The following is a 16,697-nucleotide window of genomic DNA, read 5'->3' on the forward strand; positions in this document are numbered from 1 at the left end:
CATCTCCTGCATACAAACACACAGGAGAGCATTTGCATGAACAGAGCTAAGCTCCTGTATCAATAAAGATGTAACTTATAATTTCTTTACTTATTTGGCATCTGTACAGTGTTCATGAATATAGTCTGCCAAATGCTTAGGAGCCAAAGATCTATAGAACAGATCCTGACCCTTCAGACATCCTGCTCCACCTCTCTCGATAGGTAGCAGCAGCTTGGCTCTTCTGGCACCTGCGCATTTGACTTCCTGAAAAGGGTCATAGAGCATATAGGAGAAGGTAATGTTAGTCTTGGTATTAAGTAAGATATTGTTCACACTGGTTTGTATGGAGAAAATGCTCATTGGAATGACTTTTCCTTACCCCTCTCTTCTGCCTAGTCACACTGCCAAAATCATTATGTTTATCTGAATCGGAATTGTGAATGCTCTCCAAAGTTTGGAGGTGTTTACATGGTTTTTTTTTGTTGTGTTTTTTTTTTTAATTTCAGATCCATCTATGTATCTAACACTTTCAGACCAGATATGATTATCTTTGATCTTTATCTTTCAGATGAGGGGAAATTTAGATTTATAAAATAATTAAAAATAGTGACAGCTCAATACTTGGATTCAGTCATCACTTTTTAATTTTTTTATAAATTTGGAGTCATATTGCGCACACTAAGAATCTAGCTCATTTTAAACTGGAGACCTCTTTTTAAGAGACAAACAGAAATAATTCAATTTACCTAATGCTTTTTTTTAAATCCCCGAAATCCTGTTAACATCTTTCATGGGCAGGAATCTCATTTAGGGCCAGATTTTGAGAGAGGTCAATACATAATCTGCTGGACTTTCAGAAGAGTTGAGAACATTTCTCCAACTGAAAGTGGATAGATACTGGAAAGAGCTCAGCATATTTAGTATTCATTGGGCCATGAGGTCATTTGAGAATCTGGTTATTGCTCAAATACAAAAATGACAGCTGAGTTTTTTTGACAGTCTAGACCTCATTGCTCATGTTGATCTACTGAAGTACTGAGATTTTGAAAATCTGAACCTTCATTTCTATGCTAAATGAATCCTTAGTTTACCTTTGGAAACTGACAGTTACCCTGTGGATACAGAGGTAGATTGGCCACCATACTGGACTGTTGGCGAGTAAGTAGTGCAGTGACACCAGCTTACTAGCAGAAGGTGTGAAGCATTACTTGAGAGGACAGGTCTTTGCTTCAGCTTTCAGAGACTTAGGGAAATTATGATTGCTTTGCACATATTTGTTTAATTAGAACTGTTGAGAAAACATTTCAATTTTTTTTCCAAGGAACAAATTTAAAAACAAAGTTATGTGAAAAAATGTAAATGTTTCTTTATGGCTTTCTTAATGAAAAGAGATTGAGGGGCTATCCAAACTCATATTTAACATTGTAATATCAAAATACCAATCTTTGTTCACTGAATATGGTTTTGTATATCCCAAAATGCTGACATTATGCACATTGCAATACCTTTTTCTTTCTATAGTCAATTGAGTGTAAATTATCAGAAAGATTTCTCAAAAGAGGAATCAGTGCTGGTGTAGTTTTTTGCTCTGTAGAGGCAGACCTTGGCGGGACTTATCCTCTAGGTCTTGTAGAACAAATATTTTAATAGAAGCTGTTTCCCTGAAAATATAATAAAATTACCAGAAAGGTTTTATATTTAACAGCTGCCCAGAAGCAGTCATTGTTGAGGAAGAGGATGAACCAGGGAAGATTGTCAGGAAGCACGGATACACAGAATATGAGAAAATTGGAGGACAGACACAGACAGGCCTCATTGCTGCAAGCAAAAGCACAAGTTATCAGTGCATCTGGTGAGAAAAATCTCCTTAACAGCTCCTTTGATTTGTAATGATAAAACTGCCTATTTCTGGGCTGCTGAACTCTTAAGCTATTATAACCCACACACCTGTATCTACACTAGAGTGTTTTGTTGACAAAATCTTGGGAACATCCAAATTCCCAAGGTGTTCTGTCAATAGTAAACTGACAGAAAGCATCACTTTTGTCAACAGAAAGTCAGTCTGGACTTTCAGGGGGGCCCTCTGTCGATAGGGACACTGGGCAGCCCTGTCTTCTGGACTTCTGGTTGACCATTTTTGTCGAGAGAGTGGCTGGTCAGTCCAGCCACTTGCTTTTTCAATCCGCTTTGCAGTCTGGCCGTGACCTGTCAAGTGTTTTTGAAAGATATCTTCTGACAGTAATTTCTGTCGACAGGTTGCTTTAGTGTAGACATAACCTTACAGATTCATTTCCCGTTTACAGTATACCATAGTGTTCCCGCTCCAGAAGCGTAGACGGGTTTTAAACTATTCAGTGTAAAACTAAATTTCCAGTGTAATAAGAAAAAAATGCTTAATTGATATTCTGCTATTGTCATTTGAGATATATGTATGTAAAGATAGCCTTAGATGAGACATAAAAGCAAGTTGCGGGGGGTCAACTTGCAGCCAATCAGGGTTCTATACGTGGTGGCCAATGAGACATTTTGTATACTGTTGCCCACATTCAGGGTTGCCAGATTCCTCTGGTTTCCATCAATGTTGTTTTTGTTTTTGTTTTTGTTTTCTCCTAACGGTATTACTAAAGCGACATGCACGGACAGCAAGGGCTCATGAAGTGAAGCGTGTGCTGACTGCACACAACATTGACTAAGAGGCCCATGTGCTCCATCTGCATCCAATCAAAGTGTTGCTATGGTTCAGTCAGCACACACTGCAAATTCTAGGAACACAAGCACAGTTAGCAAAACTACCCTATCTGAGAGATTGCCTTGGTTACGATAACTTTGCATCCCACTGAGATGTAGGAGGTCCACTCATGCAGCCTGCTCACTAGTCTAGGTTGCACATCACTGCATAAAAGCATTTTGCTAAATAAAGGAGATGTTTCCATGTGCTGACTGCCTAACACTAACTAGAAAGCAATGGCTATGATAATGGCTATTTCCAACTATTTACACAAGAGCTAAGGAGTCATGGCCTAGCAACAGAGTACTCAGCCACCCTTCCAACAGTCCATACGAGTGGTAAGAAGGAGCTCACGGGTGATCAGGTCAGCAGGGTCATATCTAGGGTGTCGCACTGGTGCCACTCCAGGGTACTCCGTAGCCAACCCAACAGGTAGCAGCTAGGGTGAAACTTTGACAGTTGTGCACTAGTAAGTATGCACCTAAGTCGAAGAGATATGAGCAAGCACTTGAAGCATATAATCTGTCTGGGGGGAAGGGGTAATTAGGCATGTGACATAATACTGGTCCCTGCCCAGGAATCAGAGTCAGGGGAGTGTAGAAATTAGAGGGAGAGTGGTGTGGGGTATGGAGAGGGGAGAAAGATTGGAGGTTCAGGTGAGGAAGACATAGCACCACCCAGCTTTTCCATTGCAACCCCAGACTCCTGCACTCCACTGCTCTTCCAGGGTCCAGTGCAACCCAGCTCTGTGTTCCAACACACCAGTACTTGCAGCTAGCTTATAGTGATTAGCACTAGCAGGTGCAGAGATAAATAGAGAAAACATAGCTTCAGGTGCTAGAAGAATTAATCTGTGAAGCCTTTCAGTTTCTTACATCACTTGACAGTGCCTTCCCAAACACAGCAATAGCATACAGGATTTTGCTGCCAATCCCAGTCATTGTGACTTCAGGAAAGCAAAGTTTTCCCAACTTAAAAATTAAGAACAACCTACAGTCAATGTTCTTCTTCAAGTGTCCCCATGGGTGCTTCACCTTGCACCCACTGGCCATAGATTTGTAGGAAGTAGTGTCCCTCCCTTGGCTGTCCACACGTGCAGGGCACAGGCATGAGACACTTGTAGCACTTACAATGTATGCACAAGCAACCAGCTCTTCAGTTCTTCTCTGATTGCCGCCAGCCTCAGTTGCAACAGCAGTCCCTTGCCTCAGTCACCTGAAAAAAAAATTGTCAAATCAAATCAATAACTTACCTTCAAGGAACAATAAAATACAAGGAAGAGGAGATGACGGAGAAAAGCTGCAGATGCAGTTTCTCCCAAGCAGCTCTTGCGCTACTAGCAGTTCTGCTTCATTGCGCAGCTGCTCTAGTCAATTTCACTTGTGCCCCGCTCACCAGTTATTAAAAGTGCTCCACTTGTGACCTGTCAATTTCAGTCAGAGACTGAAATAACTACTTAAAACAAGGATCAAGCAAACAACAAGGGAAGGCTGTGGAGGCGGCTTTCCCAAGCGTCCCCATCTGCTTTCAGCAGCTTTGCTCCATAGTACAGCAAGGCTAGTCTGTTTCACTCATGCCTGGCTTGTGGGGTTTTTGAAAAGGGCTCTTTTGTGGCCTTTCAACTTCTGATGGCCTGTCTCTGCATACGGTGTCTGGGTCAGCACCACAACACAGACGGCTACCCACACTGTAGGAAACTGTCTAAATGGTCCAGGAGAGAGAGACAGCAACGGCTTCAAATCTGACAGATGGAGCATGCTCTCACACCAGCACACTGCAACAACCCCCACCTCAGGCATATCCAACAGGTGGCTGAGATCTCTGACAGAGCTTTGACAAGGACAAGCCCTAGATATAAGGGGCAATTCCCTGGAGCTAACAAACAGTCTCACAGTCTCACACCCTAGGTCTGTCTCCCAAAGGTGAAATTGACAAGCTCTAAGCACCATGCTCACACTAGACAGTGCGGCTCTTTCACACAGCCGCCATCCTGGTATGGCAGAGCAAGCGAGAAAAGAAGCTACAGCCTGATTCTGCAAGCAATACACCTGATCCAGCAACGGCTGAAACTGACAAACTGGCACAGGGGAAGCACACAAAAGCGCTGAGAGCAGCTATAGATGATCTTGGCCCCTTGGTACCAGCAGTACAGGGGTCCCAGTACTTAAGCCTCCTCTGCCACAGTATATCAGTGCCAGGGAGCTCTCTGTCACCTCAGTACAGAGCACCCCTATTCTTAGTGAAGGTTTTTATATGGCTCCAATCTTTCATGTTCACTCACTGAGGTTTTGGATTCAGCAGCTTCTGACTCAGATGATGAGATGGCAAAGTGTGCACCAGCTTCTGCCCAGAGTACACCAGTGCCATCAGCTGTGAGTGCTGGCAAGCTGACACTGGCAAAAGCAGCACCGGCTTCTGATCAGAATATACCACTGTTGTCAGCTGGAAGCTTAGCACAGCTACAGCCACTTCTGTGTGTCCAGCACCGAAAGCACAGGGGCCCCAGTATTGATGCCCCTCCACCATTTATACTGCCATAAACCACCTCAGTGGAGCTTCTGCCACCTCAGTACCAGGCAATCCTCTGGTTACTGAAGGCTCTTTACACAGCTGAAATATTTTGCATTCACCTATTTGAGCCTCTGATTCTGCATGATTCTCTGACTCACTTGATGATGTATCTCCTCAGAGAACTGGGAGAAAAATCATCAAAGTCAGTGCAAGTGCAACAGTGGCCACAGCAGTGGGTGCCACCACCCGTGCCACCCAGCTGGCCATACTGGGATCTCTAGGCAGCTTCTCTTCACCAGCCCCTTCCCCAGCCGTAACCTCAACCTCTACAGAAACACAGAGTTTGATTGGTCAGTATTCAGGCATTGGACAGATCATAGTTTTCTGAGGTCGAGCACTATGGTGCTTACACTAGAGGAGATGATCACTTGAATTCTCCACTCCCATCACAATTCTCTCCCTCATCATCCTGCACAGGCTTGATGATACCACCACCCACCCCTCTCTCGAGTGATGACCCCAAGATTTTTCAAGACCCCTTCAAGAAGGTCTCAGACAGGCTTGAGATATCCCTCTCAACCCTGAGGATACACATCACAAACTATCTAATGTCTTACACACATCTACTCAGAACAAAAAGCAAGCAACCAGCACTTTAAAGACTAGCAAAATAATTTATTAGGGGAGCTTTCGTGGGACAGACCCACTTCTTCAGATCATAGGCATACCAGAATAGACTCAATATTTAAGGCATAGAGAACCAAAAACAGTAATCAAGGAGGACAAATCAGAAAAAAAAATTATCAAGGTGAGTAAATCAGAGAGTAGAGGGGTAGGAGGTGGGGGGAAGGTCAAGAATTAGATTAAGCCAAGTATGCAAACGAGCCCCAATAGTGACTCAGAAAATTCCCATCCCGGTTCAAACCGCATGTTAATGTGCCAAATTTGAATATAAAAGCTTGGCTGTTTCCCTTTGAATAGTGGTGTGAAAGATTTTTTTCAGTAACACGCAAACTCTTAAGTCATTAACAGAATGGCCCACTCTATTAAAATGTTGACTAACTGGTTTGTGGATCTGGAGTGTTTTGATGTCTGTTTTGTGCCCATTAACCCTTTGTCTAAGGGAGTTAGATGTCTGTCCAATGTACAAAGCATCTGGGCATTGTTGGCACATGATGGCATATATGATGTTAGTTGAGGAACATGAGAATGTGCCCGTGATTCTGTGAATAACCTGGTTAGGTCCAGTGATGGTATTTCCACGGAAGATATGTGGACAAAGCTGGCAGTGGGCTTGTTGCAAGGAAAGGTTCCAGGACTGGTATTCCTGGTGTATAGACTGTGGCTGTTTGTGAGGATCCTCATAAGGTTGGGAGGTTGTCTGTAGGAGAGAACAGGCATGTCACCTAGGGCCTTCTGGAGTGTGGCATCCTGTTTAAGGATAGGTTGTAGGTCTTTAATAATTTGTTGCAGTGGTTTGAGTTGGGGGCTGTAGGTGATGACCAGTGGTGTTCTGTTCTTGGCTTTTTGGGGCCAATCTTGGAGTAGCTGGTCTCTGGGTAGTCGTCTGGCCCTGTCGATTTGTTTTTGTACTTCTTCTGGTGGGTAATTCAGGTTTATGAATATTTGATAAAGGTCTTGTAGTTTTTGGTCTCTGCCAGTTGGATCAGAGCAAATGCTATTCCATCTAGGAGCTTAACTGTAACGAATGGATCTAGTTATGTGTGCAGGATGGAAGCTAGAAGGGTGTAGGTAAGTATAGCGATCAGTGGGTTTCTGGTACAGTGTGGTACTGATCAGGCCATCCTTAATTTGTACTGTAGTGTCCAGGAAATTTCTCTCTTGCGTGGACTAATCGAGACATAAATTGATGGTGGGGTGCAGATTGTTAAAGTCTCTGTGGAATTCTTCTAGAGTCTCTATACCATGGGTCCAAATCATAAAGATGTCATCAATGTATCTTAAGTAGAGGAGAGGTAATAGGGAAGGAGAGCTGAGGAATCGTTGTTCCAGGTCAGCCATAAATATATTAGCATATTGTGGGGCCATGCGGGTGCCCATAGCAGTTCCATTAATCTGGAGGTATAAATTGTCCCGAAATCGGAAATGATTGTGTGTGAGAACAAAGTTACAGAGGTCAGACACCAGATTGGCTGCGGTGACATCATGGATGGTATTCCTGATCGCTTGTAATCTGTCTTTATGTGGAATATTAGAGTACAGAGCTTCTACATCCATTGTGGCAAGGATGGCGTTATCAGGAACTTTTCCAATGTTTTGTAGTTTCCTCAGGAAGTTGGTGGTATCTGGGATATAGCTGGGAGTGTTGGTGCCATAGGGTTTGAGGAGGGAGTCCACATAACTGGATAGTCTGGTGGTAAGGGTGCCAATACTCGAAATGATAGGGCATCCAGGGTTTCCAGGTTTGTGGATTTTGGGAAGTAAATAGAATAATCCAGGATGGGGCTCAGATGGTGTGTCTGAGTGAAGAAGGTCCTGAGTAGCAGCAGGGAGTTCCTTAAGTAGTAGATGTAATTTCCTTTGGAATTCCAAAGTGGGATCAGCGGAGAGAGGTCTGTAAAATGTGGTGTTGGAGAGTTGTCTGGCTGCCTCCTGTTCATAGTCTTATTCATGATGACAACAGCACCCCCTTTGTCAGCTGGTTTGATTATGATGTCTGGGTTATTTTTGAGACTGTGGACAGCACGATGTTCAGCATAGGTGAGATTGTCTCTCATTTGGTATTGTTTGTGTATAATGTCAGCCTGAGCACGGTTGCAGAAGCATTGTACGTAGAAATCCAGACTTTCACTATGACCCTCAGGGGGAGTCCACATAGAGTTCTTCTTCAGAGTAGGCCATTCTGTTAATGACTTAAGAGTTTGCATGGTACTTTTGTTCCCACCACTATTCAAAGGGAAACAGCTGAGCTGTCTTTTATATTCAAATTCGGCACATTAACATGTGGTTTGAACCGGGATGGGAATTTTCTGAGTCACTATAGGGGCTCGTTTGCATACTTGGCTTTATCTAATTCTTGACCTTCTCCCCACCTCTCTACTCTCTGATTTGCTCACCTTGATAATTTTTTTTCTGATTTGTCCTCCTTGATTACTGTTTTAGGTTCTCTGTGCCTTAAATATTGAGTCTGTTCTGGTATGGCTATGGTCTGAATAAGTGGGTCTGTCCCACGAAAGCTCACCTAATAAATTATTTTGCTAGTCTTTAAAGTGCTACTTGACTGCTTTTTGTTTTGATAGTATATAGACTAGCACGGCTCCCTCTCTGTTACTATTCATCTACTCAGAACAGTGGCCATACCAATTAATTAAGCCCTCCGTGATCCACTCAGTCTTTTGTGGAACACCCCAGACTCCATTCCACCCATGTTGAAGAGACTGCGTCAAAAGTACTATGTGGCCTCAGTGTGCTGAATTGCTCTTCTCCCACCCACCCTCTAACTGACTGATAGTAGAGGCTGTATATCAGAGGGATAGGCAGCAGAACAGCAGGCCCACCCCAGGAAATAAAGAGAGGAAAAGTCTGCATGGAAAAATAAATACTCATCAACCAGCCTACAATTTTGCATCGTCAGTTATGAGACATTGCTTGCAAAATACACACCCTACCATTTACCAACTTCACACCTTTATTGAAACAATTCCAAAAAAAAAAACCAATACAAAGTCCTCACAAGAGAGAGCTTCCTCATTTTATGAACAGTTTTACAGTCAGATCTGGGTGCAGCAGACACTGCTACTAGGTTCCTAGCATCTGCAGTGGTAATATGGCATGTGTCCTGTCTACATCTGTTTTTCCCCAGAAAGGTCCAAACCACCATCAAGGACCTTCCTCTGGAATGTCTCGATCCTTCGCAGAAAATACTAGCATGATGCTTCACTCCCTCAAAGATTCATTACGTACTCTAAGCATCCAAGTGGTGGCTGCAAAATGTAAACAAAACAGACAGTTTAATCACACGGGCTCTGCCTCGTCAGTCATTTTGAACATTTGGTCCAGCGTCAGTCCCACAGCTCTGGGACAACCTACATACCACTTTTGGCTCCAGGCTAGCGGCATTCTACCCAGCATGGTGAGCCATCACCACCGACAAGTGGGTCTTAGTGATTGTACATGAGGGATCCCTTTCATGAGTCCATCCTCATGAAAGACGCACAACTTCTACAGCTGGGAGCCATAGAAGAGGTACACACTGAGCAAAGAGGAAAGGGCTTCTATTCATGCTACTTCCTCACACAGAAGATAACAGGAGGTTGGAGGTCCATACTAGATCTCAGGAATCTAAACCACTATGTACTTTGTCAGAGATTTAAGATGGTGACATTAGCCATGATCATCCTTGCACTGTAGAAAGGGGATTGTCTATCCACTCTTGACCTACAGAATGAAAACAAGAAGTCCTATGGTACTTTATAGACCAACATATTTTGGAGTATAAACTTTCACAGGCAAAGACCTGCTTCATCAGATGTAATGTCGTACAGGATGCTTATTTCCATGTTGCCATCCACCCATCACACAGATGAGTCCTCAGAGTCATGATAGCGAAATGACACTTCCAATATAGGGTGTTGCCCTTTGAGCTACGGACAGCATCTGTGATTTTCTCAAAGGTCCTGTCACTGGTCACCACATATCTAAGAACAATGGGAGTAACCATCTTTCCCTACCTAAGGGACTGTCTAATGAGGGGCCACCCCTTAGCTCAGAACTAACAGACAACAGCTGTGACCAGAACACCATTCTTCAATTTGGGTCTATGGATAAACCTGCCAAAGTGCACCCTGACACCAACTTGCAAACTCAAATTCATAGGGGCACTTTCGGATTGCCAGACAGCCACAGCCTCGCTGCCTCTACACAGACTACAGGCGATTCAAGACCTTGTCATGCTGCAGGTTAGTGCCAGCATAACTGCCTGACCATGTCTATGTCTCCTTGGCCACATGGCAGCAGCGACCTCAGTCGCGCCCCATGCAGGCCATTGGATAAGACCAATGCAGATCTCATTCAGAGCAGCGTTGAGACCCCGTGTCCATCTACTGAACAAAACACTGAGCATCCTAGCTACAGTCAGAGGCTCCCTCAGCTGGTGGACACAGACACAGAACCTTTTTTTGCTACAAGGGGCCAATGCATGCTGCCCCCACTCTTGCACTGGTCATGGATTAGACTGCAGTTCACTGGGGAATGCATTCAACATCACATGGAAAGAATCTTCAGCAAATGCATTCCCACCAATCCCTCTGATTCAGAGGGTCATGGTCAAGATAAAGCGGGACAGGTCTCAGGTTATACTACCAGCATCCAGACGGCCCACATAGACCAGGTTCTCCAAATCTCCACAGCTGTCCAGACGTCCCCCATATTGTCTCCCTTCCATCTTCTCACTCTTAACCCAAGGGAATGGGTCCATTCTCCACCCAGCCATCTGCTGTCTTCACTGCCATGCATCATTCCTGGTGATCTGACAGATTCCAAGCTGTACTGCCCACCTCAGGTCCAAACAATCCTCATAATCAGTAAGTGAGCTGCAACAAAGAATACTTACTCATAAAAATGGCAACATTTCATAATGTGGTGTCTCTCTGTCACAATACCACCTTCCCACCAATCAAAGAGCCGATGCCTGCATGGGACCTCAATTTGGTCTTCAGGGCCCTAACCAGCAAACCCTTCAAGCCAATAGCCATCTGCTTTTTGTTGCACTTACCCATGAAAGTAGCTTCCTTGTGGCAATCACCTCTGCACAAAGGGTGGGGGAGATCGGTGCCCTAATGTCCAAACCACCATGTTCAATCTTTTACAAAGACAAAGTGGTCCTCCACACCCACCCAAAATTCCTCGCAAAAGTACTTATCTCTTTCCACTGCAATGAGCTAGTGTACTCACCTGTCTTCTTCCCTAAACCGCATACCAACAATAGGGACAGAGCCATGCATACCCTGACGCCCATCGGGCCTTGGCCTTCTACTTGCAGAGAACACAGCCATTTTGGAAGTCTCCTCAGCTGAAAGGTCCCGTGGTATGCTTGTCTCCAAACAGCAGCTGTCCAAATGGATCTCCAGCTGTATAAGACTCTCCTACAATAAATTTAACAAAAAACTTCGAGGGCATTCATGCCTGTTCCACATGTGCAACGGCCCTCTTGTCAGCCTTCCTGCAATGTGTGTCCACTGATGACACTTGCAGAGCAGCCACGTGAGTGTCTGCTCACACTTTCACTCAGTGTCACGCCATAAACCTATGCTGATTCACACACTGCATTTGGCTGATCTGTTTTATTATCAGCCAATGTACACCATCTGAAGGACCGACCTCCAAGCAATGATACTACAGCTAGTGGGTGCAGCAGCGCTGACACACCTAAAGGTGGAGCACCCATGGGGACAACATCTCAAAGAACCCCGGTTACTGCACAGGGTCAATATCCTAGTTTTTCCATCCATGTGAGGATTTTTTCTGTGCATTGGGGCATGTGCAAATGTGCATCACCAGCAGAAACAAAACCTAGCTGTGGGTGCTCTGTTAATGAACTGGGTGGGATTTGAACCTCTCCTGAGCAAATGTACAAGCATAGGGTTTACGGGAAACTCTGCCTACAGCCAACTATATCTTAAGAGAGTCTGGTGGGATTTGCCATTGTCTCGGTTGAGAAGGAAGTAGAATCAAACCTAGATTACCATGATCTGGTAGAGTTTACTGCAAGGTAGTCCAGGAATATGGATTTCAGAATGTAAAGTGGTATGACACGGATTGAGATCAGTGAGGTTTTGTTTTAATTGTATGAATACAATTATAAATATAAAAAGAGCTACAAAACAACAACACTGTAATTATACAACTGTGTTATCAATATTTAACCTGCAGCCTGCAAGTGCCCTTGAAATTCACTGTAACCAGATTTCCCCAGTATAAAAAATGTTAGGGGGGGGGGCCCCATACAGGGGACTTACCCTAGGCACTGCACCCTTTTGGGGATGGCCCTGTCTACCTTGGTACTAAAAACCGCTCTGTATTCATGAGTCCCCAGTTATTTGATTTCTGAGAGTCCTGGATAGGCTATGCTCACATATTTGTCAACTGGTCCCAGCTTGGGACCTTAATTTAGTTCTCGGTAGACTAATGGGACTGGCCTTTAAACCAATAACAAATTGTTACTTACTATACTTCTCATATAAGTTAGCATTTTTGGCAGCCTTAAATTTGGCTAGAAAGGTATTGGAATTGAGAGCCCTTCACATCAGAACCACCTTCCACTATTTTCATTAATAAGGTCCAGCTCAAACTGCAAACAGGCTTTCCTCCTGAAGGTGTCCCAGTTTCATCTGAAACAAAATATTTTCCTTCAGTGTTGTATCCCATGCCCCATATCACCTCTACGGTACAAAGGCTGCATTCACTAAATGTATGCAGGGCCCTAGTATTTTACATAGGCAGGACTAGACTTTCGCAAATCAGTCTAACTATACGTGGCAATCTTAGACAGCCTGAATGGTCACACAGTGTCCCAGTGTATCTCTTCATGGATCACTTCCTGTATTCAAGGATGCTAAAAACTGTTCGGAGTTCCTCCAGCACTAGTCACAGCACATTCCACTAGATCACAGGCATTCTCCACAGCCGCCTTAGCTCAAATTCCTGCTCAGGAAATTTGTAGAGCTGCTATATGGGCCTCAGTCCATATGTTTACTGCCCTTCGTGATCACTCAGCAAGCCAGAGCCAATGTTGTTTTTGGCAGGGTGGTATTACAGTCAACTGTTGTTTTTGACCCCACCACCTAACATTATACTTGTAAATCACCTAACTGAAATACACGTGAACAAGCATTCGAAGAAGAAAACAGACTATTACGTACCTTATTGCAACTGTTGTTCTTCAAGATGTGTTGTCCGTATCTATTCCAATACCTGCTCTCCTGCCTCTTGGAGTATCCAGCAAGAAGAAAGTGAGGAAGGAAGGGCTTGGTGAGGTGCTATATTGGGCGCCATGAAGGTGCCACTCCAGGGGGTGACCAGCTCAACCCTACAGGCACTGCTATGGGAAAATCTTCTGCCACCATGTAGGTGTGTGCACGCACATCTAATTGGAACATACATGAACATCACATCTTGAAGATCAGTTATGAGACAGTGTGTAACCATCTTGATGCCTTTTACGTCCCTTGTTAGGTGTAACTTAGGTTGTGCCTTAATCTTCCTGTGTGTATACTTACATGCTTGTACTACTCTTTTATACTCCTCGTTGACATTTAGTCCATGTAGTCACTTTTTGCAAGATTCCTTTAATTTTTAGGTAATCAGTGAGCTCCTGATGGAGCAATATTGGCCTCTTCCTAGTCCCTCTTTCCTTTTCTTCAATACTGCCTCTAAGAAACTGCCACTTCTCAAATTTCTTTTACTCTTAGATTTGTTTCTATAGGACCATACCTACCAGTTCTTTGAATATGGTAATATCTGCTTCTTTGAAATCTTTTCTCCTTCTCAAATGCAGATTTCCTTCCTTTCATTTCTTAGAATTAAGAAATCTATCATTTCATGATCCCTTTCAACCAAAATTGCCTTTAGTCTTTGGCTTCACAACCAAATCCTTTCTGGTGGTTAGAATCAAGTTTAACATGGCAGTCTCCATGGCAGTATTCCCTATAAGCTGAGCACCTGGCCACACAACCAAGAGAAATTCAGGTTCGTCCCAGCTGATCAGCAGAGTGCCCCAAACCATCCACAGTGGGCCACATTGGTTTCTCTTAGTGGCGCACATCTGTACATGCCTTGGTGCACATAATTAATTTTGTCCATAGCTAGAAAATATTAGAGGGCACATTGCTCCCTGGTTACTTCTACTAACTTTTGAAACAAGTTGTCCCCGGTGCCTTCCGATAATTTAATAGGCATTTTGTATTTTTCTACATTATTTTTCCAGCAGGTGACCGGGCAGTTAAATTCCTCTTTATTACAGTAAACTCCTCCGTATTCGGCAGCCCCAGGACTGGGAGGTTGCTGGATATTCAAATATTCTGGATAATAGAGAGGTATACCTAGCAATGCATAATACTAAAGAAAAACAAGATTAGATATTAAGTAACAAATACAAATGTACGTAGAGTACTTTATTTACCAACAACAGTAGCCTTGTACACTGTAAACTTACTGTATTTATTTGTATTTACCTTTATTCTATACTTATGGAAAACAATTAAAATTTACTTATGGTTAAAATGTCAATTATTTGAGAGTTCTGGATGATAGAATGCTATGATTTAGTGGTCGGAAAGAAATCCCTTTCATGACATTGCCCCATTCCCTACCCCACATTGTCACCTAAAGACTTTCAGCTAATTGGCCTCTTACTTCCTTCTGGACCTCAGAACAAGTATTGTCCCTACTGATCATTCCTGAACAAGCTATGCCTCTCTACACCAGTATTCCAGGTTTGAGATTTATCCCACCAAGTCTCTATGATGCCAGTTAAGTGTTATGACTCCGAAAAAGTGAGTAATTTTCCAGCCCAGCCCATTCCCTCTGAGGCAGTACCAATGTTTTTTGCTGCCTGTGGGATCGATTTGATTCAGCATGCTGTTCTATGTGTGCTACAATAGGAAAGTCACTATGACTTCTCAATATATGCATTTCACAGTACACACAGTAAAGAAAGTGGCACCAGCTGGCAAGAGCAGGGCACAAAGCCATTGCTGCACCAACCTCCTCTGCAGGAGAGCTGACCTGACCCAAGCCTGAGAGGATCCAGTTGCTTTTCCAGATGGCCCAGGCATGACACCTGTAGTTGGGTCCTGTCAGGTTGCAGTCCTCTGCTCACTGTGTTGGAGAGTTATGTGTGAAGATGCCTTTCTCCTACTTAATCAGATGGTCCCATAACTTCCCAGCAGTTCTTCTTGGAACAGCATCCCAGGGTTGAGGAGGACAAAGCCTGCCTGTTGATATAATCTGTGTATTGATGCATTCATCTTGCTATTCATATGGGAAAATGTCACAGTCAAGCAGTGTATATTCTTTATTGTATGTTACACATTTTAACACCTTAGTTACTGTAGATAATAAACAAAGAATATCTGTTTGGTAAAAGTCAGAGTAATTACTGTTTACATTCAAATATTTAAATGTTACAGGTTTCTTATCTAGTGACCTATAGAAAAATTGTATTCCAAAGAGACTACAAACAAAAGTAAAATATATGGTAGAATGAATCGTTAGTGGTTATCAAAGATCTTTAAATTTAGAAAGTGATTAATCCTCACAACTAGGAAACTGGGTGAATGCAAGGCAGATATGTTAATGTCCATATCTTCAGAAGTGCACTGATTTTATATGCCTCTGTTTTTTAAAAAAGTTAATGTCAATGATAGCTACTCATTATTAGTGTACATAAAAATCAGACATCTGTAGCTGAGAACTCAAAAAAGGGGATATCTAAAATACAAGTTATTTCTCAAAATTTTGGCCAACGTCCCCAACTGAGTCACTTTCACAGCTATTCTGTCATTATAATTTGAGAGCTATTGGCTTTGTTGGTTTGTCAATTTGTAGACTTGGCCTCTCTCTTTCTCCTCTGTCTATTGGGTCAATGTAATCAAATAGATTTGTTAACACTACCCCTTTAATCAATACCATTCTGATTAGAGATCTGAATTAGGCTTATTGTGTGCTTTGTATCCCCTCTTCTTTCCATGTTATTCTTTTTAATTGTAAAATAATATGGTAAGAGGCAGATACAGCCTAGTGATTTGTGAAATGTCTACAGTGAATACAATCTGTTTTTCCTCCTGTAAAAGCAATTACTTTCCTTGAGTCCATGCTATGTTAAAAGAAATCAAAAGTACATAGGCATTGACAAAATGGAAAATCCTTTTCAAAATCAAGAAATATAGGACTGAACCCTGCCTTAGATGCGTCTGTGTTCTCCTATTGAAGTAAATGGGAATTATAGGGATATCTCCCAGGAAGAAGTTGCTTGTAATTTAGAGAGGAAGGAGTTGTAAGTGTATGCGCTTTTATTAGACAGTGCCCTTAATAGCTGCTCTTTGCTTAACTCTTAACTCTCATGTAACATGAGAAGATGTTCAAGGGTGAAAATAAGTTTCTTACAGGTACTGTTGAATCCCACCCCCACCAGCGGGGAGAGTTCAGAATAGAGTGATGGGTGTGTGTGTGATCTGACAGTATCTATAACAAATTTAAGTGGGGTAGGGGGCAGGGAAGGGGATGGGGATAAGGAGGGAGAACAGGAGTCAGGACGGGGGGTGTGAGGAGGATCTTAGGGAGAGGATAGGATGTAGGGGGCTTATGGCAGAGGGCTGAAGGGGCAGGGATGCAGGCATCAGGATTGGGGTTGGGAGTTCAGGAGTCAGAACAGGGGGCTAGGAGTGTTGGGGGCTCATAATGGGGATGTGGGGGTGCAGAACTCAGGGATGGGGTGGGGCTTACGGCAGGGGTTGGG

At 43.3% G+C, this 16,697-nt stretch overlaps 1 protein-coding gene and 1 long non-coding RNA gene across 4 annotated transcripts in view; one reads left to right on the forward strand and one right to left on the reverse strand.

Moving 5' to 3' along the window:
• LOC142002717 (uncharacterized) overlaps positions 1-10,623 on the reverse strand; it is a 28,098-nt gene extending 17,475 nt beyond the window's left edge. Inside the window, exons 1-2 of one of the 3 annotated variants that reach the window (XR_012642703.1) lie at positions 10,544-10,623; positions 3,841-3,925 (exon numbers count right to left, since the gene is read on the reverse strand). This is a non-coding gene — a long non-coding RNA (uncharacterized LOC142002717). Of the gene's footprint in view, positions 1-3,840; positions 4,023-10,543 lie in introns of those variants that run through there. The other 2 variants (XR_012642702.1, XR_012642701.1) reach the window with 2 other exon arrangements.
• MARCHF10 (membrane associated ring-CH-type finger 10) overlaps positions 1-16,697 on the forward strand; it is a 145,914-nt gene that overhangs the window by 58,511 nt on the left and 70,706 nt on the right. Inside the window, exon 5 of the mRNA XM_074979047.1 lies at positions 1,688-1,834. Within this exon, the coding sequence (XP_074835148.1) occupies positions 1,688-1,834 (147 nt within the window). The remainder of the gene's footprint in view (positions 1-1,687; positions 1,835-16,697) is intronic.

This window comes from Carettochelys insculpta, chromosome 28, assembly GCF_033958435.1.
Source record: "Carettochelys insculpta isolate YL-2023 chromosome 28, ASM3395843v1, whole genome shotgun sequence".
Lineage (NCBI taxonomy): Eukaryota > Metazoa > Chordata > Testudines > Carettochelyidae > Carettochelys > Carettochelys insculpta.